This window comes from Choristoneura fumiferana, chromosome 28 (assembly GCF_025370935.1).
Source record: "Choristoneura fumiferana chromosome 28, NRCan_CFum_1, whole genome shotgun sequence".
Lineage (NCBI taxonomy): Eukaryota > Metazoa > Arthropoda > Insecta > Lepidoptera > Tortricidae > Choristoneura > Choristoneura fumiferana.
Window position 1 is genome coordinate 5,743,377 of NC_133499.1, and position 27,209 is coordinate 5,770,585.

The following is a 27,209-nucleotide window of genomic DNA, read 5'->3' on the forward strand; positions in this document are numbered from 1 at the left end:
TATTCACATATCGCTCCGATACGGCTTCTCAAAATGGCCGCTACGCATCGGGCTCTGCGCACACAGAGACAATTTAGATACACGCATAGCACTCATACAAACGTTATCGTCTGACAGCCCACGGGCGTCCGATGGTGCCGCCACATATCGGTGTCGGCTCCGATATCCGATATCGGGCCAGACAATGTGAAAGACAGACACATATCTCATACATTTTACTTGTCCCGATATCGTATCGTCGTCCGATACCGATATCGGATCAGATAATGTGCAAAGTTTTTCAGTCATCATCATCATAAAATAAATAAATAAATATCATGGGACACTTGACACCAATTGATCTAGTCCCAAACTAAGCAAAGCTTGTACTATCTATGGATACTAGGCAACGGATAAACATACTTATATACATAAATACATATTAAACATCCAAGACCCGAGAACAAACATTCGTAAAAAAAATATAATTTAGCAGTAGATATGGAAAACAGAGGTTCCTAGAGAAAGTTTCCAGGGTAATTAACAGGCTGCCTTCCCTTACCGCTTCAGAGCGATCTCTTCCAGGCAACCTTTACGATAGGAAGAAGTAAGGAATAGATTTTAGCAGGTGGTGCAATTAACAACAAATTAGAGCAATAACAAAAATATATAAAACAAAGTAAGTATAGATACAGTAAACATCTAAAAAAATACTATTAGATAGATATACAGTAATTTTTAAATAGACTGACTATAATATTCACACAGAAGATGACAAAAAATGCATTTAAATAAATAAATATTATGGGACACTTGATACCAATTGAACTTAGTCCCAAACTAAGCAAAGCTTGTACTATGGATACTAGGCAACGGATAAACATACTTATATAGATAAACACATACTTAAATACATACTAAACATTCAAGACCCGTGAACAAGCATTCGTATTATTATTTATTTATATTTTGGGACTAGGTCAATTGGTGTAAATTGTCCCATGATATTTATAATTATTTTATTATTTATACTAGTATCTTTGTATTTTGTTTTCAGCACTTGTCCTGCAGACGCTACTGTGTGTCAATATGTACACAATATCGCCTAGCGGCCTTAGCCAGTGGGTCAAAGTTACGATACAGATAATATGTTAATGCCGCAAATATACCGTAACTGGGGCACCTTTAAGCGGGCGAAAATTAAAATATAATGGCCCAAGTGTATTAGTTGGCCCTCTTAGAATACAGGGTGATTGTGGCAACGTGATCGAGATCATTTACGGATAGGAACAGTATTTGACTACTCCTGAATTTTTCATATCCTATATCATTATTATTCAAAAAGCTAGCTATATAATGTTTAGGAAAGCAAAAAAACGATTTGGTTGAAAATTGGATTTATACGATACGATTTGGTGTCTAAATTCCTGTCCAGCGGTGGTGTAGGGGTTATAGCACGCAGCACGGATTGCTGAGGACCTGGGTTCGATTCCCAGCGCTGGTCTCTTTTTCTGGTTTTTCTGTGCATCCATGTCTCAGTTTGTATTTTCGATTGGATTTATACATTTTTTGGCCAGCTGACATGAAATCTTATATAAGCACCCTTTCGTCCTGGTTGGTCGACGCATCTGGGACCCAAGAGCTGGTTGCATCGCGCTTACTGTTCAAAGTTGTAATGCGGCCAGAGTCATGGGAACCCTGCCATAGGCAGATCTTTTGGACGGGGTTTCTTCTCATAATTTTATTGTTATACTGAGTGTTTAACGCGGCATTATCAGTTTGTTTAGTTTCTTTGAAGATAATTTATGTTTGTATTTAGTACTTCTCAATAGATGTCGCTGTCACGTTTAAGTACAATACCTGAATGGCGCTATTAAGATTTTTGTAGCAGCCTATAAAAGGGCTGTCATTTTCGTATTAAATTCATTCCCTAAGCAACTGTCGTCTTATTCACGTCGGTGCGTTCGACGTTCAAACACCGAGTGTGGCCTGTAATATGAGCGAATAATTAAAACATAGATCATACTCCTCAAACTGAACAACATTAGTTCAGCAACTTTTAAAAATAATTAGATTTTTTTAATTTTTATTACCCTTTAAAGTTTATTCGAAGAAGCAATGTAATGCAAAAGGCTTGATGTTTTTAGCGTGACAGGCGACGTCAGTTTGATTCTAGGATGGCGTACATTGATTACAGTATTTAATTTGTATGAAGAAGTAAAAATCTGAAGACTCCATTATTTTTAAAAGTCGCTGTACTAATGTTATTCAGTTTGACGAGCACGATCTATGTTTTAATTATTTGCTCGTATTACAGGCCACGATAAGTTAAGTTATTTTTTGATATTTTGAATAATTGTATTCATAGAATTAATATATCTAAGTATCTCTTTCTAACGTGCTTTTCTTTAGGCAGTTGTCTCACCGCCAGCGAGGAAACGATTGGCTATCGACTATTTTCTCGCTCAAGAAACGAACAAAAGATATTCTAAGTATCTCTTTCTAACGTGCTTTTCTGCAGAAGTACGGCGCTACTTGTATGTGTCGTCGTAAGTTCAAGTATTATTTCTCGTAAGTAAAAGTATTATTCGTATTTTCGTAAGTAAAAATATTATTTCTTATAACTCTGTGAAATGGAAAGGTGACTTGGACCAACTTCGGGGTATACCTTTTCCAATAAAAAAATAATTATCGAAATCGGACTACTCTGTAGAAAGTTATACGTGGACTTGAGAACCTCCTCCGTATTTTTCGTCGGTTAAAAAATATTTTTCCGTTCGTTAACACGCATTGACAAACTTTGATTTATGAAATAAATTAAAAAATATTCAAATACCGTATTTAAGCTATAACAAGCACTTATAAATATCATTAATCTACCAGCGGTTCAGAAAAACCTCTGTTAGAAAGAATCCAACAAGGTACTTTTAGGTTTATTCTTCACTAAACGTTAGCAGCGCATATTTATTTATTTTCATTTTTCAATTTCAATCTAGGTAAATTGGGTTAAGTTCATGGGTAAAAGACATGAAATCCATGTAGAATATTCCGTAACATTTATCCTGTTATAATGAAGTAGATATTCAAATTTCTCAATCACTGTTATCACTTTAACTGGTGTAAACTGAATTTGAAATTAACAAGGGCGTTGCGGACCATAAAGCCGGGTTCTGCAGCCATAATCTAAAGCAATACCGTGAACTGCTTCAACTTTGCCCTCTGGCCCCAACATTGCCTGATTCAATTTAGAGTCGATAACTAGCACCCTTCTAGGTTTTTAAACTTTTATCCCCCCGTAATAATAATTCCCGTGTAGATAAAAGTTTAAAACCTATAAGAGTGCTAATTTATCGACTCTAAATCGAATCAGGCAATGTTGGGGCCAGAGGGCAAAGTTGAAGCAGTTCACGGTATCGCTCGGGATTCGTCGGTGTTCTTCGTTTCCCTGAACATTCAAAGGAGAAAGGAAAAGAAAACCGATCTTTTGTTTCGAGCTCCGAACGCTCCGAACATTAGCTGACTAGTTTAAGTGTAGAAAAGCTGGAAACCCCCCCACATTTTTATTTCAAAGTTTGTTTAATAATTCTAAAACGTCTGGACTGATTTTAATTAAGCTTAGCTAAGAATTATTTCGATTAAACTAGCTTTCGATTAAAAAAATGACATCAAAACCATTGCAAAATTATACGAGTTATCATTATTTAAAATACAATAGTTTTTGACTAGAGTACTGCGGCAATCCGAACTGCTGCTTTTCTGTGCTATCTTTCATTTAAACCCTACGCCTAAAACTAACGAAATTTAAAAATTACTGCCTTATAAAAACTAAAAATAAGGAAACAAGTCCAGTGGTCTAGAATTCTGTTAAGTGAAGTTCTACAGTCGGGAACTCGAGACCCATTTAAAATCATGGCTTGCTCAAAAATTCTCAGTAATGAATGGTATGGGCTGACAGCAAACGGCCAACGTATTTAATTATCTAAATAGAATACAATCTTGGTAAAACATTAAATTGCCACATTTTGCATTCGTAACTTTTACACTAGCCACAATAGAAAAAGGATTTAAAAACACAAATAGTGTAGCGATTCTATTCTCGATTCTGAGAAAACTACTTTCTGGTTTTCAGTTATTTAATTAACACCTTGTTGTGTAAGAGGGCAAAGGGTTTTTTGCTACACAATATTTTAGACTATCCCGGTCATTACTAAATAATTTTATGAATTAAATTCCAGTTTTGTTCCGCGTACCTTGATTTTAACGAAGCTCGATGTTTCGGCGCAGTTAAATGCGCCATGATCACGAGGACGAGGGCGAGGACGAGGGTTTTTTGCTATTCTGCCTATGGGACCCTAAAAGCGCATAATGCATTGATTTATACGAGTAATGTGGGCGCCTTTATCTAGTTTTTTTCCGCAGTATAATCTAGTTAGTGCGTAGTTTAAAAATGTAACCTTTATTTATCGATAGAAATCTATAATTAGGGCTATGCGGTATTGGGCTTGATGGCGATACCGGTATTATTCCGGTATTCAAATTTTGAAAACCGGTATCCCGGTATTTCGGTATTTTTTCGGTATTTTCCGTATTTTCCCCTTATTTTTCTTTCTTTCTGCATAAGTGTTGTTTTGTTGAAATATAACCAATATAAATGAAAAGCAAGATTTAATAAACTTCCCTTTTAATGAGCAAGCATTAAAATAAAAAACTAACGTTGTTAATTGTTAAATTAGACTAATATGGGATTCTCTAAATTTTCGCTGAAAATTGTTTCGCCGATTTAATAATGTTTACTAACTAATGTTCCCAACCAAATTTTCGCATAATATCTTTTCAAGCTTGAAAGGTCTCTACTGATGAAATGTACGCTCCGCCCGGAACCTGCTCAGCTCCAAAACCCCGAGAGCTTTTAGCTCAAACTTCAAAGCCCTTTCGAATGCCTAGGTAGCGACGTGGACGACTACAACGACGGGTTTGTGAAAGCTGCCCATAGGCTTTCGCGCTCTCTCGCTCGGTAAACCAGTCCTTAAGGACCTTCAGACGCCATTTAGTTCTGTCCTCCACCAAGGGAGAACAACGAAAGCATGGAACAAAAGACAGTGGTGGTAACACCTTGCTGAAGAATTATAGACCCATCTCACTTCTGAGCCATGTTTACAAGCTGTTTTCCAGGGCCATTACAAATCGTCTCGCAAGCAGGTTTGACGATTTCCAGCCTCCCAAACAAGCCGGCTTCCGAAAAGGCTATAGTATCGTAGACCACATGTACGTTGCGGCAGGTTATACAGAAGACCGAAGGGTATAACCTCCCCCTTAGCTTTGCATTTGTGGACTACGAGAAAGCCTTCGTTTCGATCGAGACTTGGGCTGTGCTGCAGGCTCTCCAGCGGTGCCAAGTTGACTACCGGTATATCGAAGTGTTGAAGTGTCTGTGCAAAAACGCCACCGTGTCCGTCCGACTACATGACCAGAGCACGAAGCCTATTCCTCTGCTGCGGGGAGTCAGACAAGGAGATGTGATATGTGATCTCTCCGAAACTGTTCACCGCTGCATTGGAGGATGCTTTTAAGGTTCTGGACTGGAAAGGACGAGGCATCAACATTAATAGCGGGTACTTTACTCGCCTTTGATTCGCCGACGATATTGTAGTCATGGCTGAGACCATGGAGGACCTAAAGTGCTATGCTCGCTGACCTCAGCAGTTTCCGACCGAGTTGGCCTAAAAATGAACATGGGCATGACGAAAGTCATGTCTAACTAATGTCCATGTTGTCCCAACTCCCGCAATAGTCGGGGGCTCTGCGCTCGAAGTTGTTGACGACTATATATACTTGGGACAAACGGTCCAGTTGCGTTGGTCCAACTTCGAGAAAGCTTACACTACAAATAAACAAAGCAAACTTGTGCGCGGTAAATTTGAAATTATATAGTAGATTAAGACGTAAGTAACTTCAAAAGCCATAAGTCTGATGACAAAAGTTATTAAAAGTGATTGCTTGTTTGAAATTAAAGTCGACTATTACTATTTTAAACACAAAGTCAATATACCGAAAAACCGGTTTTGTAGATATTTAATCCCGGTATTAAAAAAGGGGAAAAAAATTACCGGTATCCCGGTTTTTCGGTAATACCGAATACCGGTATCCATGCCCTATCTATAATATTAATATTAGTCGGTTGGTATTTGAAGTGCCTTTGGCCGCGTTTTGTAGGTAACTAAATAAATAAATAAATTAATTAAATAAATACCATGGGATGCTTCACACCAATTGACCTAGATCCAAACTAAGCAAAGCTTGTACCATGGATACTAGGCAACGGATAACATACTTATATAGATAAATACATACTTAAATACACATTGAATATCCAAGACCCGAGAACAAACATTCTTATTGTTCATACAAATATCTGCCCCGGCCGGGAATCGAACCCGGAACATCAAGCTTCGTAGTCAGGTTATCTAACCACTAGGCCATCTGGTCGTCAAAATAGCGTAATAGGACGACCGGATGGCCAAGTGGTTAGATAACCTGACTACGAAGCTTGAGGTCCCGGGTTCGATTCCCATGTCGGGGCAGATATTTGTATGAAAATACGAATGTTTGTTCTCGGGTCTTGGGTGTTTAATATGTATTTAAGTATGTATCTGTCTATATAATTATAATTTATCCGTTGCTTAGTACCCATAACACAAGCTTTGCTAAGCTAACTTTGGGACTAGGTCAATTGGTGTGAATTGTCCCGTGATATTTATATTTATATAAATAAATATATTTTATTAACTAATTATATTAAATAGGCTAAATTCCTAAAAATATATTATTAATCGATTAGTAACATTTTCAAAAAATACCGTATGCACCCAGAAATGTACACAGGTCAGCACACAGTGGATGTTCCACGATGGCTATCGGCGCCGCGGCAGGCCTAGAAAAGATTGCGGGATGACCTAGACGCGTTTTCCAGCGACTGGCCAGACATACGTGCCGACAGGACGAGTTGGAAGCCCAGGGGAAAGACATTTGCCCAACAGTGGGGCATTACAGGCTAATTAAAAAAAATCGGAGACTTAAATTATTTTACGAAAACTTCCTGCCTGTCCCATTTTCCAAAATCTCGTCAAGGCTTAGGCTTACCTTAATCTTGTTTTCGGTCCTTCTGTGTTTGTTTTATATATTTCCTGATTTCATATCCTTTTCTCACATTCGGCCTATGTCAACAATTTTCATTGCTATTATGTTGATTGGTAGTATATGTTATAGTATGAGTGTTGTATGTATGTATAAAATTGCATTTATTTTAATGTTATTGTTTTTATTTCTTCTCGCGTTTTCTTTGGCCCCCTACTTTTACTATCTGCATTAGTTTCTGTTTATGTACGCATTTAAGTATTTGTATGCTGTTATTAAACAAATAAATCCAAATGGTCGTCTGCAAGAGATCGCTTTTAAGCGATAAGACCGCCTCTTATCTACCCTGCATTTTGTTTCTATGTAAAATTATTGTATTGATTTATGGTGTGCAATAAAGAATATTTGTGTTCTATTGTAGACATATGTTATTATATTTTATGAGAGGGAGGCAAACGAACATACATATAGTAGTATTATATTATACATTACCTACATAATAACACATGTGATTTCAAAATACTTTAACATTGGTGTGAATAACCTTGAATATTATGTTCGTTGTTTTATATTCGACGCACGTATCTTTAAGAAGGAAAGTTTGACATTGAATAGTTCCATATAATTATATCTCAAAACAATGGGACGTTTGCTTAGTATGTTAATTTTCAAAAGGGAAAGTTTTATAACGAATAACATGCTTAAAGGATTCTAAGGCCATCGAGCTGAAAATAATAGGAAAGAAAGATAGCAAATACATTTATTCACAACTCAAGACACAATTATAAATATTCTTAAGTACAAACAGACAACACGAAGGTATGTGTCATTGCGATTACGAATCGGACACTGGCTCAGCATAATGCTGAAGTGCCCCGGCGCTGATTTTCAGCCAGCACCGTCGTAATGAAATATAGTTGTAGTGTTAAAAGCAGTCAAAGTCGAAATATCTTTATTAGTTTAGGTTTAATATAGACTATAACGAACCCTTACGACTGACAAAAAAATCTATCACCGGTTCGGGAAACCTCTGTTGAGAAAAAAATTGGCAAGAAAGTCACCGAAATATTACATATTTTATTTAAAACAGATCTACGATACTCGTATCTAGATTATTAATTAAATTATTTCCAAACATCGCTATCCAAGATCTTTTTAATTTTATAATACACCTGACATAATTATATATGTATTCTTGACAAGAAATTTGAATTTTGTATCTGTTTGGTAGGTAACATGTTTTAAAATTTTATTATTTAAACAATTATTATTGCATTATTGTGTTTCGGCGTGGAGAGTAAGACAGCCGGTGAAATTACTGGCACTTGAGGTATTCCATCTTAGGCCTCTAGGTTGGCAACGCATCTGCAATACCAGGGTTATTGCAGATGTTTATGGGCGGTGGTGATCTCTTACCATCAGGAGACCCACTTGCTCGTTTGCCAGCCAGAAGAATTAAAAAAAAATGAAATTTCCCAGAAACGGCATTTCGGTTCTAGGTTCTAGCTAGTTTTAGTAGTGTCAAAACGTAACTGTCAAGCTTAAACCAAGTGTAACAATCTTTGTGCCCGTCCGTCAGTTAGAGGTTTTTTTTTAGAATAACATTTTTGCTGATTAATATTTTTTCTAATATTTAGTGGGCTTTCTAAATCTAGAAAATTTATTATGGGAGATAACTGTGGAAAACGATGACAGCGCGAACGAATCACAAACTTTACTATGCAATATTTGTTTTTATTTTCCCTCCCTGACCCATAAGCACAGATAAAATAGAAATCGAATTCCTTAAGCCATTATTTCGAATTAGATCCTCATTAGCCATCGACAATAGTATTTTTTTAATCGAACAAAGACCGATCCACTGACACACTTCGGCATTGTAAGCGCCTTGCTCTCGTTAAAAAAAAAACACCGGTCATAAAAGTGATCCTTCACTCTGAATTCGAATCTCGTGAGTAGCGCGCGCTTTTAAAAAAAAACTTTAAAAAGTTAACGGCGCGAAGAAGTGTCAAGTGAAAATGAAAATGTATTCGATCTTCATTCTGATTTTTGCGATAAATTTGACGAATGGGGATTACTTTTTAAATAGAGTTAATCACATGGAGTTTTACAAGAATAGGACGCGCCCTTCGAAGGCGTTTTCTAGTTTTTCTACCAATTATTTTAACCAGAATGTGCTGCATGGACCAGGAAAGCAGAGAGTGCAGTGTGGTACAAGGACTGTTGATTTCAATCCGAGGAGGACCGCGAAAATCGTCGGAGGGATGGAAACACCATACGGCGCCTTCCCTTGGCAGGTAAATACTGTATTAAAAAAAAATGAAATACGTTAATTTGAGTACAATATTTATATTTTTTTTCTAATATAAAAAAAGTTTGTAATCTTGTTATTTAAACCTCTTTGAATTTGTTAAATCATAGTTCGCAGCAAGTAATTGGATTGAAATTCTGGGATTTCGTAAAAATTCACGTGGGAATTTCCAAAAATTACATTGCAAATTGCATAATGTTGCATGAAAAATTCGCGCCGTATTCACGTCTCCAGTTCTAAAGGTTGAAATTTTGGAATTTTGTCCCATTCCTGAGGGAGTTTTGGGATAAAAAGAAACCGATATGTTATTCTTACATACCAAATGTCGTCCCCGTAATTACGGGATGCCTCGACTATCTCATGGGAATGGGAATTCCCTATAATTTAATTTAATTGTGATTTTTTATAGTTGAATAAAAAATCCGCGCCACATTTGATATCTCTAATCTTAGCGGTTGTATTTTAACGCGCTAAGCTTATATTAGGAGAGTTTAGGTATATAGTAGGTATTTAAGTTTTCTTAATTTTTTAAATTTTCTCCGTAACTTTCTTAATTTTTCTTTCTATTAAATATTAAAAACAAAAACCGGTTGCGAACCATGTGCGAGTCGGACTCGCGCAGGAAGGGTTCCGTACCATTATCTATACAACATTAGGCATTAGCAAAAAAATACGTTTGTTGTATGGGGCCCCCTTAAAGTTTATTTTATTTTAATTTAATTATTTATTTTTAAAGTGTATACCGTAAACTGCTTCAACTTTGCCCTCTGGCCCCAACATAGCCTGATTCAATTTTAGAGTCGATAACTTAGCATTCTTAAAGGTTTTACACTTTTATCTACACGGGAATTATTATTACGGGGAGATAAAAGTTTAAAAACCTAGAAGGGTGCTAGTTATCAACTCTAAATTGAATTAGGCAATGTTGGGGCCAGAGGGCAAAGTTGAAGCAGTTTACGGTATACGACTAAATATTCTATGGATATTTCAAGCGTCTACCTGTTGCCGTTATTAATACCGAGCAAAAAATCGGCAAAAAAAATCACGTTTGTTGTATCGGAACCTCCCTTAAATATTTATTTTATTCTGTTTTTAGTGTTTGTGTTTTTTGTTATAGCGGCACACACAGAACAGAAATACATAATCTGTGAAAATTTCAACTGTCTAGCTATCACGATTCATGAGATACAGCCTGGTGACAGACGGACAGACAGACGGACGGACAGCGGAGTCTTAGTAATAGGGTCCCGTTTTTACCCTACGGCTACGGAACCCTAAAAATGATGGATGAAATCGGATAAGTCAATCTCAAGTTATGGTGACTAAGGGAAAAAGGATTCATTTTTAACCCCCGACGCAAAAAGAGGGGTGTTATAAGTTTGACCGCTATGTGTGTCTATGTGTCTGTCTGTCTGTGGCACCGTAGCTCTTAAGGCGGGTGGACTGATTTGAATGCGATTTTTTTATTTGAAAGCAGGTGGACAGATGGTTCTCTTCAAAGTCGGGGGATTTCAAGCTTTTTGTTGGTTAGGTTATTATGTAGTTATGTAGGTAATAGATATATAGATGTGGATAGACGAGAGGCTTTTAGCGGGCAAACAATCGATCTATTTAGCTTGGTCTTGTCTGTGAGAAATCGCGTATTTTGAGTTTTAGCCAGAGTTTTGCTCGTCCTGGTATTTCGCCCTTACCTTCGCGCAAATTATACTGGCAGTTGAATTTAAATCCAAGGATTTTACTATTCATCATCATGATCATCTCGGTCTTTATACGTCCCACTGCTGGACAGGCCTCCTCTCAGAATGAAAGGGTTTTGAAATCGAAAAATGGTTTCAGCAAGACCAAAATGTTTATAAATTGTAGAGAAAAATAGATAGTGCACTACAGTTCAATGAAGATCTAGACATTTTTGATTGACAAATTTTATGTTCGTATATGCTGGTCCCGTGAAAATACTGGGATGAAAAGTAGCTCGTTTTGTAGGAAAATAGCTGTTCTCTTCTCTTGCTTTCTCAACTAGCTTATTGAAGTTTAATTAAGCTAATTGAAATAGCAAGAAAAATACGAACTTCTCCGACAAAAAAAAATTATGACAAAAAATAGAACCGACAACAAAAAACCATGAAAATAATTTTCTACCAGTCTGAAGTCAGTGCCTCAGCACGAGTCAGCAGGAGTGAACCTATAATCGTCTACCTCACCTACAACTATACGAGTATATTAGGCTTCAATCACTCCTGCTGGCTCGTGCTGAGGCACCGACTTCAGACTGGTAGAAAATTATTTTCATGGTTTTTTGTAGTCGGTTCTATTTTTTGTCATAATTTTTTTTTCACGCTTTTTAGTGTGAAAGATTTAAGATACAATAGTTTAATGTCAACTGCTCGTCACCTTTTACGAAAAATTGCTTTATCCGATGCAGAGACGTTCATTATTGAGGTGTCCTGGTGCTTCATCACCCGTTCCATTTCACCATATGCATTACGATGAGCTGAAATGTCTTAGCAACTGCGTTAAAGTAATTGAAATTCAACCCGTGAAATACTTGTTATTGAGTAGTCGCTCCATTGGTCAAATTTGCTCTTCATCATCAGTTCCACTTCACCAAATGGTGATTTCAAGAGAAAATGAACGAGTTACTTCTAAATATATCGAAATTGCCATAGGCGTTCCTAAAATATTTGAAGAGTTCCCTCGATTTCCTTAGGATCCAATCATCAGATCCTGATTTGGTGCTTATGTGACCTAATTGAAAGCATCCCTAGACGAACAAAAAAATTTTTTCAAATCGGTTCATAAATGACGGAGTTCTGAGGTAACAAACATAAAAAAAACATACCACCGAATTGATACCTCTTACCCTTACCTCTACCTCTTTACCTCTTTTTTTTGAACTCGCTTAAAAAAACGATGACAAAACATTTCAATAGCTACGCACCGACACGCAAACCGACAGCCAGAACGGCAAATTATGTATATGTATGCATATATCCTCCGGCTCCGGGGCGAAATTCGCTCCGAATTTGAGGTCACACTACAAGCATTGTAATTAACAGGTTATTACTATGATATAGCGTTAAATATCCATTGAAAAATCCTTTGATGTAGAGTCTACCGGTAAACCGGTGGCCTTACGATACGATAATTACGTTGTTCGAATTACCGAATCGATAACTACGTGTCTACTTTTAAACCCCCGACGCAAAAAGAGAGGTGTTATAAGTTTGACCGCTATGTGTGTCTGTGCATCTGTGTGTCTGTCTGTCTGTATGTGGCACCGTAGCTCTTAAACGGGTTGACCGATTTAAATGAAGTTTTTTTTAATTTGAAAGCAGGACTTTTAACGATGGTTCTTAGACGTGTTTTATCAAAATCGGTCCAGCCGTTTTCGAGATATTGAACTTTGAAGTTTGTAGGTAACTCTTTATTGTACATAAAAGAACAGAAACAAAACACAATTGACAAACTTTGAGTTACTTTGAAGTGACAAAGTCGGAGGTTTTCCAACTTCTTGTTGACCTGTCAATCGTTCAAAGGTTAACGGAAGAGATTTCCTGTAGGATAAGCTCGGATTTGTCCGTCGATCTCTCAATGTAAACGGTTATCTTATTTTTTTTAAGTACATTAAAGAGTTACACAAGACAAATATAGGGATTTTTTAACGTCACTTGAAGGTAGGTAGGTACCTAAGTAATTTTGAATTAGAATTTGATCTGAATTTTGAATTTGAGGGTACGCGTATCTAACCTTTAAACGAGCAATTCTTGTATAAGTATATATAATCAGAATCTCGGAAACGGCTTCAACGATTTCGATAAACTTGGTATGTAGGGGTTTTCCGGGATGACAAATCGATCTAGCTTGGTCTTATCTCTGCAAAACGCTTATTATCGAGTTTTAGCTTGAGCAAAGCTCGGTCGCCCAGGTACTGTTAATCATAATAGCCAGCAGTAGAATTGAAATTCCCGTTCATACTTTACTAATTTCCTTGGGAATTCCCTAAAAACTTTCAAAAATACATCATGTTCTTTATCGACATTGCATTATAATCAACATCACCAAATTTCATCACTCTATACAAAGCAAATGAGATTTCGAAATTTATCCGGATCCCGTGGGAATATCGCATACCACATTTTATCCAAATCCGTCCAGCCATTTTAGCGTTAAGTATTAACAAACATACACACATACTGACATATTTTCGCATTAGATATACATATTGTACATAAAAGACGTGGTGGCCTAGTGGTTTGAACCCCGTTCAAACCCCGGCTCGCACCTCTGAGGTTTTCGAAATTCATGTGCGGAATTACATTTGAAATTTACCACGAGCTTTGCGATGAAGGAAAACATCGTGAGGAAACCTGCACAAATCTGCGAAGCAATTCAATGGTTTGTGTGAAGTTCCCAATCCGCACTGGGCCCGCGTGGGAACTATGGCCCAAGCCCTCTTGTTCTGAGAGGAGGCCTGTGCCCAGCAGTGGGACGAATATAGGCTGGGATGATGAATACATATTAGTAAGATAACCCTCATTTACTTTGCTGTTGCTACAGTAAATATTTTCATTCATGCACTTTAACATACCTACGAATTTAAACTCGATCCAACTACAAATATACCTTTGTAACTGCCAAAACTTTCTCAGTCTTCCAATGCAACGATCATTTCTTTAAGTAGGTCACACAACAAAAACATTGCGTAAGAAAAAACTGCAGAAAGCGCGCGAATTGAACAAAAGCGCGCCAAAATCAACGTCAAATTCTACCAACATGTCAACACCGGTGGACGAAATTGGAACTAACGCGCCCGCATACTATTTTCAAGTGTAACGATAGATACTAGCGCCATTACGGGATGAAAACACAAGCTTGCATGGTAATCGGCCATCTTTGTTTAGTTCAGGAATTGTTTGAACGCTTTCACTTTTCCCGCCTAATTGATTTGCTTTTGTTTTTTATGCAACCGACAAATTAGGGTCGCCATTGAATAAAAAATAAACAAAAAAACCTTTATACCCTAACCCCGAAAATATATAATTAGCTCTGGCTAATGCCAATTGGAATTCCGGGATTTAACATAATTCCCACGGGAATGAGACACGTGCAAATGCGATGTTATATGCGAGAATCTCCATTCCGTGGGTATTTTTGAATAAAAGTATATTCCTGGGATTAGACCGAATGGCCAAGTGGCTAGAGAACCTGACTACGAAGCTTGAGGTCCCGGGTTCGATTTCCGGCCGGGGCAGATGTTTACATGAATAATACGAATGTTTTTTCTGGGGTCTTGGATTTTTAATATGTATATGTGTTTATTCGTTGCCTAGTTTCCATAGCACAAGCTTTGCTTAGTTTGGGACTAGGTCAATTGGTGTCAAGGGTCCCATTGTAATTTATTTATTTATTTATTTATTATTCATTTGTGTCATCAGCATCCCAGCCTATATACGTCCCACAGCTGGGCACAGGTCTCCTCTCACAAAGAGAGGGCTTGAGCCATATAGTTCCCACGCGGGCCCAGTGAGGATTGGGAACTTCACACACACCATTTTTATATTTACCAAGTTTCGATCAAATCAGCCCAGTTGTAGGTATTTATTACAGTTTTAAAGATGGACTCATCAGAGAGAGATAGCGAAGGCTTTGGTTGTGTCTACATTACCTACGAAAGCTAATTTTGGAAAATTTTCGAGACCCCTCCCTCTCCCCTGGTGATATGTCCTGAGATATTTTCCCCCTTATCTCAAGAGAGATTTCCAATATGTCTATTTTTAAAAGTCAAAATTTGTATTCTTAGCCACACTTTAGAGAGGAACCATGTTTGGCAAAATTATCTACCTGTGTTCCTTGCAATTTTGCGCTGTGGCAACCACTCAACCCCCTAAACGCCTTACAAAAAAATCTGTAAGTAGGTCAAACTTATAACACCCCTCTTTTTGCGTCGGGGGTTAAAAATACAATACAAAGTAAAAGAAGAAAAAAAATTAACTAAAAATTAACTAAACCACGTATTAACTTTTAAATTTAAGGTCCCGTTGGGCACCCTATTGGCTTGGAACCTTAAATGTCCTAAACAGGCATACGCTTATACATACATAGTTACCCTACTGAGGACACGAACTGGTTCCAATACAACATTACATAATCCCGCCAGTGGCTATGGTATAACCCAGAAATTGCAAGTTCGGAACTTCTAGGGTTCCGCAAGCACTCAATGTCAATTTAATTTATAAAATACTAGCTCGAAAATACAAACTGAAATAAAGATGCATAGAAAAACCCGAAAAATAAGACCAGTGCTGGGAATCGAACCCAGGTCCTCGGCTGGACTGTCCAGTGGTGGTGTAGGGGTATAGCGCGTGGCACGGAATGCCGAGGACCTGGGTTCGATTCCCAGCACTGGTCTTATTTTTCGGGGTTTTCTATGCATCTTTATTTCAGTTTGTATTTTCGATATGGGTTTTACGGGATGACCGTAAAAGTAACAAAAAATTTGGAATTGAAATAAAAAATACAAAAAGATTCCAAAAAACCAATCTTAAAATACTAGCTGTTGCCGCGTAGTATTCGTTTATCGCTATCCCTCGGGAATTATGCAATTTAGCGGTTTAAAAACCATCCCACGTCCATCCCCGGAATGCAAACTATCTGTTTACCGTATTTCATATAAATCGGTTCAGTGGCTATATGTGAAAAGGTAACAAACAAACAAACAAAGTGGGAATTGGGATTAAATCCCTCACTCGCTACCCAACAATAGCTACGTTCATGCAACAAGTGCATGTTAATGTAGCTTAACAACCTCCACACTGTAAGAACACATACCCAATGAGGGCTATCGTTTTTTGTCTCACTAGATGGCGCACTGTTGCGGGAGGTTTTAAGTATGGTTTTGAAAGTCTGTTATTACGGGCGTGAAAACAAAGTTTAGATTAAAATCATATTTAATACACCTTAAAACCGTACCATATAAATATCGAGCATGCCACAGTGTTGCATAGTCAATAGTCCCCGTTTTGTTCGGAAAAATGGGAGGACAAAGGTTTCCGAAAGACAAAACTGTCTCAAAACACAGACATACATTGCCCCGGAACGCATATTTGCCATAATTAATTTCAGATATTGCAAAATATTCACAAAATTATTCTAATTTTAAATAAACCCGCGTAGCTCACCCAAAAACTATGAGATTTGAAATTTCGGAGACCTCACGCTACACTAGCGCCTCTAGTGGCGAATTCATACGCGATAGCCCTCACTATCACCACCACACTACACTGACGCGTTTCGATCTTAACCAGTGGTCATCCTCAGAGCAACGCGTGGGTAGTGTATGGACTTTGAAATGACAATGTCGACGGTTTTTCAACTTTTATATGTTGTTAAAGTTTTTTTTATGTTGTAAACAAAAATGTATATTTTTATTTATCTCTTAATTCAATTTAATATTAGATTAATGACATTTTCTATTTTAATAGGTGTTGTTTATTCAAATAATTGTGTTTTATTATAATAACTAATGTTTACCCGCAGCTTCGCACACATAAATCATTAGATCCAGCAGCTGAATTGAAATTTTGGAATTTTTAAAAATTCCCGTAGGAATTCCCGAAAATTAAATCGTGGTTTTCATTGACGTTACATTAAAAACAATCATGTCAAATTTCATGACTCTAAGCCCAGCGGTTGTTATTTCGAGATTTTATCCCTATCTCGTGGGAATATCGGAACAAAAAGTAGCCTATGTTTTATTCAAGATGCCCAGCTATCTGCATACCGAATTTCATCCAAATCCCTCCAGCCGTTTCAGCGTGAAGGAATAACAAACATACTCACTCACTCACTCACAAAGTTTCGCATTTATAATATTAGTAGGATTCATACGGAACCCTTGTGATTCGAAACCAGAAAAGGACAAAAAATATCCTGTTACAATAATTGCCTGACCGGATTCCTGGGAGCAACGGTTTAACTGTTATTATAAACGTAATTAATTTTATTGCGTGATTTCTTGAATTGAGAACTTAACCGTTTTGTTTTGGCGAGTAAAATTGTCACGTGTGATTTTTTTTACTCTTTATGGTTTATCATCATCATCTCAGCCGTAGGAGGTCCACTGTTGGACATAGGCCTCCCCCATAGGCTCTTCATTGTCATCATTTATTTATTTATTTATCAATGAAAAACCTAACCAACAAAAAGTTGGAAAACCCCCGACTTTGTCACTTCAAAGCTCAATATCTCAAAAACGGCTGAAGCGATATTGATAAAAAATGTCTAAGAACCATCGCTAAAAACCTGCTTTCAAATTGGTCCACCCGTTTAAGAGCTACGGTGCCACAGACAGGCAGACACACACACAGACACACATAGCGGTCAAACTTATACACCCTCTTTTTGTGCCAGGGGCTAAAAACGGCCAAGAGTGTGTCGGACACACCCACGACAGTCTTCCGTATCCATATTCAACAAGTAATATTTTTCGAAGGATTTTGTATTTTGTAAGTTTTTTTAAGTTTAGGTTATTTGATAACTTAGAATAAATAATGTATATACTCTCTATGAATATGTATACTTGTGTATTCTGTACTGCTTACTGTGTTGGTGTGCAATAAAGAGTTATTGTATTGTATTGTATTGTAAACGTACGAGTGCTTGTCACTGTCCCAATAGTTGGCATCTTTAATCTTATGTCATTAGCAATAGAGATGACAGCAGGGTGTCGTCTATTGGGCATTAGGGTCTCGAGTACTCGGACGTTTACCTTACCTACTATTTACTCTTAAAGTACTGTGATGTCTAGTCATGGGTGATTTCCACAGATATAGATTACACTAGATAACGCAAACACCTCAATCTGTATGAAAACCAACCGTGTCAGTTTTTTATATCTACTGTGACGTCTGTGTTTGTTTTATTCCAGGTGGAGATACAAATGCTGGACCAGGACAAGCTGACATTCGAGCATCAGTGTGGCGGCGCTGTTGTGGCTGAGCGGCTCGTCTTGAGCGCCGCACATTGCTTTGATAAGGTAAGAAAGGAAGGAAGGAAGAAAGGAAAGAGGGAGGGAGGGAGGGATGAAGGAAGGAAGGGAGGAACAAAGAAGGAATGAAAGACAGACAGACATAGAGAGAGAGAGAGAGAGAGAGAGGGGTGGGGAAAGAAGGACTGAAGGAAGGAAAGGAAGAAACATTTCGTATGTTGCCATTTGCATTTGTCATTTTTAAACTGGGCATAATAAAAAATGGGCATTTAAAACACAACCTGATTTAAAACTTAAAACAAAGTGTAATCGATTCTACTCTCGATTCTGAGCAAATTATTTTCTGGTTTTCAGTTATTTAATTAACACCTTATAATATCCCTTTCAGCAACCTCTCCAGATCGAACATATACGCTTAGTGATGGGAGAACATCGCCTCAACTTCCCTGACAAGCATGAGCACAGGTTCTTAGCGGAGAAGGTGGTTTCACACCCTAATTTCAGGAAGAGTAAGTTGAAAAGCATAGTTTAGTCTTGCTTAGACTTTAAAAAATACAACATATGTACTTTAGTTTCCTGTTAACCTTAGCGGTCCCCCGACACCGACGACCCTTAGATAAAAAATATTACTATAATAGGTGCTTATACTAAATTAACTTAGGCTAATTTTGCGGGAAATCAGCATAGTCCCAGCGGGATCGGGATAAACGAATTGTTCGCAGATGAAGTCGCGGGCAACAGCTAGGTAGTGCATAATTATTTTTTACTTTTTTTTACGGGCGTTTTTTTAATTTTTTTTAAATAAAAGGTAGGTGCCTAGTAAGTAACCTACCTAGTAAGTGAACAATGTTTCAACTGTTGTTATTTCATCTCGTCGCAATCGAAGTGAAAAGCAGTTTAAAACTGGAGCACTAAACCCATTTTCTCCTTGACGTGTCTATATCCACCCTCGCCGTACCGGCTCGGGTGGCTATATGAACGTCTCGGGAACAATGGCTCGTTTTGTGCTCTTATTGTACAATCTACTATTTTTTTTCAGACGGCCCGCACAGCAACGACATAGCGTTAATCCTCGTTGCCAGGTCCGGCACCGGAGTGCAGTTCAACTCCCACGTGCGTCCGATCTGTCTGCCGGATCCGGGAGCCGACAGCGAGGGCCGCTGGTGCGCCGTGAGCGGTTGGGGGTTCCAGACTGGTAAGGACTGTGTCTGTGTCCGACTGTGTCCAAATCGCATTTGACTGATTAATACCCGACTGCCCGAAGGTGGGTTATGTTTTTAACATGAGGTTTCGTCATAACTATCAAAATGACATCGGGTATATAAAATTCCAATATGGCGTCTGCGAAAAATGTTGTATTGTAAGAATTATGGGATCAAATGAAAGCTAATAATTAGTCCATTCTAAATATATAAATGGGTTATAAACCAAGGGGCTGTTTCACCATCCATTGATTAGTGTTAACTGGCGATTAGGTGTGATGCCGTCTCTATTTGTTTTGTTCGAATAGACGGAGACGGCATCACATTTAACCGTCGGTTAACGCTAATCAATTAATGGTGAAACAGCCCCTTAATGTACAATTTTCACAGAAATATCTAAAAAGTATAAAATAAAACATTAAATTTGAAAAATCAAAAAACCCGACTGCCTTAAGAACTAAAAGGAATAAAATAAGTCGAGTGGTCTAGAACTATGTAAGTACTTAGCTAATTTAAAGTTCATCAGTCGGGACCCATTGAAATCGTAACCAGCTCAAAAATTCTTTGTTATGGGTCCCGACTGTTGAACTTCAAATTAGCTACTTGACAGTTCTAGACCACTAGACTTATTTTCTTCCTTTTAGTTTTTAAGGCAGCCGGGTTTTTGATTTTTTTTAATTTAATGTTTTTTTTACCTCATAAAGTTGAAAACCGTTAGTACTTTTGGCTACAGAGGACCTAGAAACTAGATATAAATACATATATACATAATATACTTCTTTAGGCAGTCGGGTAAAAAGCATCTACGTAAGAATGCATAATATAATATATAATATGCAATAGAAGTACCTAAGAGAACTTTATTAGCAATGTCTCGAGATAAAAAGTTTGCAATTTCATTGATGACTTCTGCAAAGTAACTCCTAAACAAATCAATTAGCAATGTCTTTATTTGCTAAGAGGTTATTATTTAAATTATAAACGAGTTTACGTAAATCAGTAAAACTTATTAGTAAAGAACCCACTCTCCACGTGGCAGCGTCAATAAAGGTAAACTAATCTAAACCTTATTACATCGGCAGAGAGCACAGAAAGCTTCGCTCCGGTGCTGCGGGCAGCCGCGGTCCCGGTTTTGGACCTGGCAACGTGCCGGAAGGACCAAATCTTGGGTGGGAGGCAACAGGCGATATTGGACTCTATGATTTGCGCAGGTAAGTGTTATTTGCCTTAGCAATTATATGTCATACGGTTTCAACTTTGACAAACGATACAGGTGGTAGGACCTTGTGCAAGGTCCGCCCGGATTGCTACCACCATCTTGCTCGCTAATCCTGCCGTGAAGTAGCAGTGTGTTTCAGCGTGGAGAGTAAGACAGCCGGTGAAATTACTGGCACTTGAGGTATCCCATCTTAGGCCTCTAGGTTGGCAAAGCATCTGCAATACCCCTGGTGTTGCATATGTTTATGGGCGGTGGTGATCTCTAACCATCAGGAGACCCACTTTCTCGTTTGCTAACCAGTCGAATAAAAAAAAGCGACAGATTGTTAACGCTTCAAACTCTATAATGAGTTCATTCTCAAGCCTTAAGTTTTGTGAGCCTGCAGAATGGAACTGTTATCAACTACAGTCGAGGACACTGAATAGGGAATAGGATTCGATTTGTAGCATTCGAACATGGCGGATGTAGACAATATCTAATTTTGCTATTTCTGTTTCTTTGGCTAGTTGAAGTATAATTTTGATAGTGTTTTATGCGGCGATTAACCTTAAAAGTGAACAGTGATCACAAAATTATATATTGCTCTCGTGTCTGACATTTTTGTTTAACACACTTTGACACACACAATGGCGATACTATAAGATAAGAGTTATTAGTTGACTATGGAACGGAACCCTAAAAACGATTGTGATTCTAAGTGTGTTACACAATGAGGCCTCTGACCTTCAATTCTGATTTCAACTCCATAAATAAATTAAATAAATCAAAAAACCCGACTGCTAAAACTAAAAGGAAGAAAATAAGTCTAGTGGTCTAGAACTCTGTCAAGAAGCTCATTTAAGGTTCAACAGTTGGGACCCATTCAAATCGTAACCAGCTCAAAAATTCTTGGTAATGGGTCCCGACTGTTGAACCTTAAATGAGCTTCTTGACAGAGTTCTAGACCACTAGGTTTATTTTCTTCCTTTTAGTTTTAGCAGTCGGGTTTTTGATATATTTAATTTAATGTTTTATTTTACACTTTTTTGATATTTATGTAACAAAGGTAGATTAAAAGTATTATAACTCATATATGTTTATAATGGGGTAATTATTAGTTTTCATTTGATACCCATATTGTTATAATCCAAAATATTTTTTTCATTCCTCCGCCATATTTTTTTTTCGAAGACGCTATATTGAAATATTATACACCCTATGTCACTCCGACAGTTATGACAAATCCAATGATACCTCATATGTTACAATCCGTCCAGCCGTTTAGGCTGCAGCGAGGACCAAAGAAAAGGACATACTTACCCACATACATGCATACATACATACGCTCGAAAAACATAACCCTCCTTCGGGTAGTCGGGTAAAAACAGCATCTACTTTTTCCAGGCATCCTCTCTGGCGGCGTGGATGCCTGCAAAGGTGACTCCGGGGGCCCCTTAGCCTGCATGAAGGCAGGGCGCTGGCAGCTCCACGGCCTGGTATCGTGGGGGGCGGGTTGCGGTCGCCGGGCCAGACCAGGCGTGTATACCAGGGTAGCAGCGTATGTGGACTGGTTGGCCAAAGCGGCTGGCGCGATGGGGCAAAGCATTGGACATTAACCTCTTTGGGAGCCCTGGTTTCCTGGTAGTTTAGTCTTCCAAGCGACCTTGCTACTCGACTGAAGAAGAGAATGGAAGAACCTTCTGATCATTATTGGTTACCTGGTAGCTTAATTTTAGATACGTTCGAGCGTTTTTTAGGGTTCCGTACCCAAAGGGTAAAAACGGAAACCCTATTACTAAGACTTCGCTATCTGTCCGTCTGTCTGTCACCAGACTGTATGTCATGAACCGTGATAGTCACACAGTTGAAATTTTCACAGATTATATATAACTGTAGCCGCTATAACAACACATACTAAAAAAGCTGGTTTCAAATAAAAAAAAACTGCATTCAAATCGATCCACCCGTTTAAGAGCTACGGTGCCACAGACAGACACACACACAGATACACAGACACACATAGCGGTCAATTTTATAACACCCTTCTTTTTGCGTTGGGGGTTAAAAATAGAAGCTATATTTAATTACCGATTTCTCGGTAATTGCATAAGACAAAAAAGTTGGAAAACCCCCGACTTTGTTGCTTCAAAGTTCAGTATCTCAAAAACGGCTGAGCCGATTATGATGAAACATGTCTAAGAACCATCGCTAGAAAATCTGCTTTCAAATAAAAACATACCGCTTTCAAATCGGTCCACCCGTTTAAGAGCTACGGTGCCACAGACAGACAAACAGACGCAGCTTATAGATCTGTTCATCGGTGTTGACCGAGAATAAAAAACCGGCCAAGAGCGTGTCGGACACGCCCGAAATAGGGTTCCGTAGCCATTACGATAAAATTGTCTTCCATTCGGTCTTCCCAAAATTTACTTCTCACTGTTCCAATTTCTTCCTCTAAGTTCTATCATAACTCCTTCACTTGCACTTCAACCCTTTTATGGAACTCTCTTCCCCTAGATGTGAGGAATGCTAAATCTCTTCCTATTTTCAAAAATCTCGTCAAGGCTCACTTCTTGACACTGCCTTCTTAGCTCTGTCCTCAGTCTTTCTGTGTTTATCTATTTTATTTCCTAATTTCTTATCCTTTTTCTCCCATTGCGGCCTTATTGTTAATTTATATTGCTGTATTATGTTAGTGGTTTATGTATTGTATAGTATTGCATGTATGTATTTTCATTTGTATTTATTTTAATGTTATTGATATTTTGTTTGTTTTTATTTTCTGTTTCTGTTTCCGCCACCTATTTTTGTAACATATTTATATAATTTCTTGTTCCCAAATGGTTGTCTGGAAGAGATCGCTTTTAAGCGATAAGACCGCCTATTGTCTACCGTGAATCTAAGTGTTTATATTATAAGTATTTTTACTGCTTTATGGTGTGCAATAAAGAATATTTGTATTGTATTGTATTGTATTGAGTAAGATTTTTCTAAGGATCCCCCCCTCCCTTTATCATGTAAACTGTTTGTCCAAAAATATGCAAAAAATATGGAAAGATAACGCTTACTAAATACTTTCAACGGAAATTGGTTTCAACATGATGGGATATACCGTTTTTGAGTTATTGCCGAAAAACTGCGCTTCTCAACAAAAGGACGTAAGTGCCGTGAAGATACGCTCTTTTTCTGGTAATAGATTTTAAGACTGTAGTCTTATGTTTTAATTGTGATATAACGCACATAATATTACTTGATTTTTGGCCGACACGCTCTTGGACGGTTTTTGTTCATTCTCATAGGTTTTTTTCTTGACCGTCCCACTTTTTACCCCCTTTTTAACCCCCGACACAACAAAAAGGGGGTGTTATAAGTTTGACCGCTATGCGTGTCTGTGTGTGTTTCTGTCTGTCTGTCTGTGGCACCGTACCTCTTAAACAGCTGGATAAATTTGAATGCTGTTTTTTTAAAATGAAAGCAGGTTTTTTAGCGATGGTTCTTAGACATGCTTTATCAAAATCGGTTCAGCCGTTTTTGAGATATTGAACTTTTAGGTATTTAATTTTGTATATCTGCAAAGGAGCCATGTCTAGACAAGATAGCAACTGCAGCTCGGAAAACCGTTCATGCTTTAAATGTCATTTCAAGTCATAACACGGTTTTTGTTATGAATAGGTACGTCAAAGCTAAATAACAATCATTCGAAAGGTTAAAGGTTAAAATCGTGTTAAACGTTCTTAACAATATTTCATACGTTTTCACGTTGTTTTAATTTTTTCATCACACTTACTCGTAAACAGTGTCAACACATTAGGGGCTACCTTGATTGCAACCCCCCAAATAAAACCCTCGACCTTAATGTGCTTGTCATGAAACCCGTGGTTGGTAAATGAGTCATTGCCCGTACTAATTTTGTTGTCATGAAGCCCAAGGTCGGTAAATGAGTAAATTTCCGTACTGATGGTGCTGCGCGCGCTGCTGCAGGCACATGCTGAGGTAGGGGGAGGGCGGCGCTGCCAAGAGCGCAGCCTAAAGTATCGCCAATATTTGGAACAATTATATTTATTCTTTTACAAATATAAAATTTTACTCGCAAATGTGATGAAAAACATTGTATGTCGCACGGGTGGTACTAGAATTACGAACATCGACTCATTAAAGCCCTCAGTCTTCGACTTCGGGCTTCTAATAGACTCTCGTTCGTAATTCCTTATTTACCGCCCTTAAGACACAATGTACTAAAAAATGATTTTTGCTGGCTGCGGGCACGGTAATGCCCCCGCTAAGACAATCCGCTGTAGAATTTTGCTTCGGAAACATTTCGGCACATTTCCACAGGCTTTTATTTAGTTTCACCTGTCCCGTTGTCTGTCTGTCTGTAGTCAAATCTTGCAAGTTAAATTCGACCAATTTCTAGTAGTCAGATCGTAGTGACATCCTGGTAGTCCGGCCAGGATCATCCGCAAGACGGAACTCTTCAACGGTTAATGGCATCGCCCCGAAATTTGGTTTGCAAATGTCGTTTTGGGTGACAACGCAAGTAAACTCGACAAAAAGTACAGCCAGCAAAAAAGCTTGTATTGAAAATGTTTTTTACCAAAAACTTATTAGGTACTTTATTAGGTCTCTAGAATGAATTAATTGATTTGTATTTCATATTCCTTAGTAATGTAAGCCTTGTTTTTCAAAACGTCCGGGTTCGATGTACCTAACATGTTTTTTTTTAAATGTATGAATGCAGTTTTTCTTGTTTCTAAACTCGACGACATGGTTCCTAAGAACAGATCTTCATATGTCCTATAGTTTCAGACTTTCCCATACTGACCGATATTAATGTTACACCCTGTATAAAACCATGCCTCAATTTATAATTAGTTTAAAGCCAAAGAAATAATACCTTAAGATAATTACTTATAATTTATACTAAATAACGTTTGTGGCAAATACTAGTATGATAAGAATTGTTACCATTTTTAGACAAGAGAAATCGTTAAAGAGTTTTCTGATCAAAATAAAATATCGCTAGATGGCGTTAATATCATGTTTGAATTTATGAGCTAGTTACATACTTCTTGTCGATGAAAGAGGGGTAGTTATTTAATGCAAATCTATTGGTAGATTTTTGTCTCGCTTACATTTCCGCTGCCTCGTCCCGCTCCATTGGACATCTTTATCCCATTGACACAAATGTCAAACAAATCTCACGGTACTAACGCCATCTAGGGATATTTCACCTGCCAGAAATCATTAGATGCAGTTGTACTTAATTTTACTTACTCAATAATATACGTTTGACAATATAACCCGTAAAAACTGTAGTAAATTATTAACCTCTTCACCGACACAAAACAAACGAAGTGAAGTGACGTGCTCTGTACGCCAGAAAAACCAGCGATAAATCCACTTGATCTTTAATTCCATTGCAGAAGGATTAATTTTGAGTTGAATTTTGGCCATGTATCATGGCTCCCACGACTGGATGACTGCCGGTGAAGAGGTGAAAGCGAAAAATATTGTCAATCCTAGTAAGTCATATAACCGAAGTTATAATAGATTATATAACAGAGGGGTAAATACGGGTTCAAATTCTGTCCACAACTACGCTGAAAAATTTTTCGTTTCAAAAATTTCAGATTTCGCTGAGCTACCATTTTTGTTATTATAAAATAAAGATTTAATTTTCCTTAAGTTCATGATATGATAATAAGTGTAAAATAGTACCTACAGAGGTATAGTTATATTGTAATAGTAGTATGACCTAAGTTATTTATTAAAGTAAAGTTACTAATTAAAAAGTAAATATTTGTTTTAATAGTTATGTTTTAATTAACCATATTTTTGACACCACCAAAGTTTGACTATTCAATGTACGCCATCCTAGAATCCAACTGACGTCGCCTGTCACGCTGCAACAAACATTTTGCTTTATAGTCATACTTGTTAGAGACAAAAGGCTGCACTTCGTGAAGAAAGCAAGCCGCTTTGCACAGTGATAGTACAGGCTAAACTGAGTGATTTGACTCGCAGCAGCGGAAGTTTCACCCCTTAGGAACAGAGATGGCGCCACTTCTTTAAAAAATATTTCAAAAAATTCTACAAGCTAAAGTAATAGACCGATTTCAATGTTTAATATCTCAAATGAGAGCCTATTATATACGTTACTTATAAAAAAATACAAAAAAAATATTTACAAAAAACTTTTGTCAAAAAATGCCATCTTAAGTTTTTTTTTCTTACCTGATTTGTAGTTTTTACTTGATTGCTTAAAAAAACTGTATACAACATGAATGGTTTAATGCATATACATATTACTGAGTACATAACAAGAATTTAAAAAAAAAACCGACACCGATACCTATCATATTTAACGAAATATGAAAGTTTAAATGTGAGCACAAATTT

General features: G+C 37.6%; 1 protein-coding gene across 1 annotated transcript; it reads left to right on the forward strand.

Moving 5' to 3' along the window:
- The first annotated feature begins 8,883 nt into the window (after positions 1–8,883).
- LOC141443937 (trypsin-like) lies at positions 8,884–26,213 on the forward strand. The gene is made up of 6 exons (XM_074109358.1): positions 8,884–9,410; positions 18,351–18,458; positions 18,799–18,919; positions 19,450–19,605; positions 20,695–20,823; positions 22,215–26,213. The coding sequence occupies exons 1-6, from the start codon at positions 9,132–9,134 to the stop codon at positions 22,424–22,426; spliced, it is 1,005 nt and encodes a 334-aa protein (XP_073965459.1). The 5' UTR covers positions 8,884–9,131; the 3' UTR covers positions 22,427–26,213.
- The last annotated feature ends 996 nt before the right edge of the window (positions 26,214–27,209 follow it).